Here is a 3,239-nt window from a genome sequence, read left to right on the forward strand (position 1 = left end):
CCCCCTCCCACCGCCGGCCTGGAAATGGCCATTCTTCGGAGCCGAGCCCAGCAGGCGGTTCACTTCGGTCGTCCACTGCCCTCTCCATCCAGCCCCCCCACTCCTCCCCCTGCTTTGCCTTCCTGCCTGCCTAGCTCCTCTTGCTCCTCCCTCGCCCTACCTTGCCCCTCCCCTGCCCCTCGCTCCGGCCCGTCAGCCTACGCACACGGCCGCGGCCCCCGCACCGTCCATGACCCACTCGCATCCCGGGTCGAGCGAGGTATTGCACCCGGCGGTGGCCGGGGAGGCCGCCCCGGGGCTGCCCCCGGGGAAACCGCGCGTCGCGGCCCACTTCGAGGCCCGAGCGCCGCCCATGCTCTTGACCGGCGGAGCCAGCCGGCGTCTCGGGAGTGGCGGGTCGCCACTTGCGTGGTTCCGATCGCCGCAGTTCCTCAAGTGGCTGTCCCTGGTGCTGCTTGTCCTGCAGAATAGCGTGCATGCGCTGCTGATTCGATACTCGCGCTCGGCCGGGCCCTCCGGAGCCGGGACAGTGCTCTACCTGCCCAGCACGACCGTGGTCCTGGGGGAGCTGATCAAGCTCCTGGTGTCGGTGGCGGTGGTGATGCACGGGCTGCTCGAGCGCCCGGGCGCCGCCGGGCCCGGGGCCAGGGCGTCCGAGTTGCCGCTGGCCTCGCCAATGGTCAAGGCGCGCGGCCTGGACACACGCATGACTCGGGCCATGCGTGCCATGCGTCTTCTCGTCCGATCGTCCTGGCCCATGGCCGTTCCGGCCGGCTTGTATGCCTTGCAGAATAACCTGGTTTTCCTGGCCCTCCAAAATCTGGAGGCTGCTACCTTCCAGGTGCGTGACGGCGGCACGGCTGTCCCTTCTCCCGCCGCCTGCCGAGGAGCCGCACACCGCATCTCATGCGCCACCCCCTGCCTGTCTGCGCCTGATCCCGCCCCCCGCCCGCCGTCTCTCTCTCTCTCTCTCTCTGCCCCTCGTGCTGCCCTCGGGCCCCGGCCCTGACATCTTGCCTCGCTCCCCTCGAAGGTCATGTACCAGAGCAAGATCATCACAACGGCCCTCTTCTCGGTGGCCCTGCTCGGCAAGCGCTTGACCATTTCCCAGTGGATTTCTTTGCTTTTGCTCTTCCTCGGTGTGGTTCTCATCCAATTGCCGCAGCCCGCTTGCTCGGGCCCCGGGGACGAGCTGGCTGCGGCCGCCGCCCAGACCAGGGACAACACGCTGCTTGGCTTCGCGGTGGTTTGCGTGCTGAGTGCCACATCTGGCTTTGCTGGGGTCTACTTTGAGCGGGTTCTCAAGGGCCGGACCCCGCCGGCCGCAGGGCCGGCCCTTGTGCCACCGCCAGACGCCGGCCCATCGTCCCAAGGGGCGGGCCTTCTCCCAGGTCCGGGCTCGGCCCCGATGATGTATCCCTTGGCCCAGGCTGGCGGCAGTCTGACGGCCATGCCGCTGCATGGCACTTCCGGAGCTGGGACGGCCGGTGTCGATGATCCCCGCGGTAGCCCCCGTGTTGGAGCTGTGCTGACCGAATTACAGACAGCCCCCCGGTCCCGGGCCGGAAGCCCGGAGGCCGCAAACTACTTCGCCGCCCCCTCGGGCGCCGGAGTGACCGGCGGTGGTGGCGCCGGCGGCGGGTCCGCCTCGCATCACCTCTATCATCCCCCCTCCAAGGCCCCGGCCCCGGCATCGGTGGCCGGCATCGCCTCCAGCCTGTTTGGCCGGAATCTCCAGCTGTCGCTGTGGGGGCTGCTGTTCAGCCTCTTTGCCATGCTCTACTATGATGGGGGGCGCCTGCAGCAGCAGGGCTTCTTCGGCGGGTACACCTGGCTGACGTGGACCCTGGTGGCCGTGGCCTCGCTCGGGGGCCTGCTGGTGGCGGCGGTGGTCCGATACACGGACAACATTGCCAAGGGCTTCGCCACCAGCATCTCCATCGTCTTTTCCAGCACCGTGGCCAGTGTCTGGTTTGACTTCGACATCACGGCCATCTTTGTCATTGGCGCGTCCATCGTGATTGCCAGTGTCCTGCTGTACAGCGAGCCGGACAAGCTGGTGGCCCAATCGCGGGCATGATCCACACGGGGCGGGACACGGGCCAAGACCGGCAGGCGTGCGCGTCGGGCGCAGCAATAGATAGAGAGTGTGTATACGAGGGACCAGTGCGCCGGAGGTGGTGAAAAAACGACAGAGCGAGAAGAGAGGCACATGTATTTGGGGGCATTGCACAAAAAAAGGCGGGAAGAACACTCCCTTCGGGAGAAGGGGACACGAAGACCGGGAGGAGCCAGGCTACCGAGACGGGTGCTCACGAACAAGGACAGGAGGAGGAGGGGGGGGGGAGGGGAGGGCGAGGGGCAAGGACGCCCCGCAGGCAGGAGGAGGGAGAATGTGGAGGACTAAAAATACATGAAGGCGCTGATTCAGAAGGAGAGGGAGAGAGAGAGAGAGAGATGCAGATCAGCGGCTTCGGAAAACCTGGCAGGAGGTTTGCTGGAGAATGTGCAGGGGGGCGGGGGCGACGAAGTGGCTTTGCCCCCGTCTTCGGTGACCCCCACCACCAGGGGGGGGGGGGGACGGATGGAGAGAAGGGAAGAAGCACTCTGGCCAGCAGGTGTGACAAGCTCGCGGATCTGGATCACGGGCGCATGCAGACACTGCAAGCCGTGCCGGTCCCGCTGAAGTATTCCAGCGCCTCATCAAAGCAGTTGAGGTGGGACATGTGGATATTGCACTGGTGCAGGACCCACCATTGGTCCTGGGAAATGTTGTCGGCGCACATGGTGCACGTGTCCTCGGGCACAGCACGATGCAGGGCGAAGCTGCTCACGAGGGTGGAGATCTGTCCCAGACGTTCGCTCGAGTACATGTCCTCAAGCAGGGGAGCCAGCAGGCTGAGGTCACTGGAGAAGACCTCCTTCTGGTCGGCCCTCTCGGGCGAGTCGACCACCACCATGGTGTCCGACAGACGACCGTCAGCAGGGGTCTGGGGCTGCTGGGTTTTCTCCGGCTCCTCCGGCTCCTCCTCGCCGGCAGCATTGATGACGACGACCGCATCCTCTTCGACATTGTTGGGAGCCGGCTCAGGAGCTGGCTCGGGGGCCGGCTCGGCCGCAGGAGCAGGCTCAGGAATGGGCTCAGCGACCGGTTCAGGAGCAGGAGCAACAGCGGGCTCAGGAGCGGGCGCGGGCTCAGGAGCAACAGCGGGCTCAGGAGCGGGCGCGGGCTCAGGAGC

At 66.6% G+C, this 3,239-nt stretch overlaps 2 protein-coding genes across 2 annotated transcripts in view; one reads left to right on the top strand and one right to left on the bottom strand.

Annotated features, from left to right (window-relative positions):
- On the top strand, positions 1-2,584 carry H696_04894 (hypothetical protein). The gene is made up of 2 exons (XM_009498758.1): positions 1-841; positions 1,034-2,584. Exons 1-2 carry the CDS (start codon positions 230-232, stop codon positions 2,078-2,080), a joined length of 1,659 nt encoding a protein of 552 aa, XP_009497033.1. The 5' UTR covers positions 1-229; the 3' UTR covers positions 2,081-2,584.
- A 58-nt stretch (positions 2,585-2,642) lies between these two features.
- H696_04895 (hypothetical protein) overlaps positions 2,643-3,239 on the bottom strand; it is a gene marked incomplete at both ends in the record, with an annotated part of 1,647 nt that continues 1,050 nt past the window's right edge. The window contains one exon of the mRNA XM_009498759.1: positions 2,643-3,238. Coding sequence (XP_009497034.1) covers positions 2,643-3,238 — 596 coding nt within the window. The remainder of the gene's footprint in view (position 3,239) is intronic.

This window comes from Fonticula alba (genome assembly GCF_000388065.1).
Source record: "Fonticula alba strain ATCC 38817 unplaced genomic scaffold supercont2.8, whole genome shotgun sequence".
Classification (NCBI taxonomy): Eukaryota; order Rotosphaerida; family Fonticulaceae; genus Fonticula; species Fonticula alba.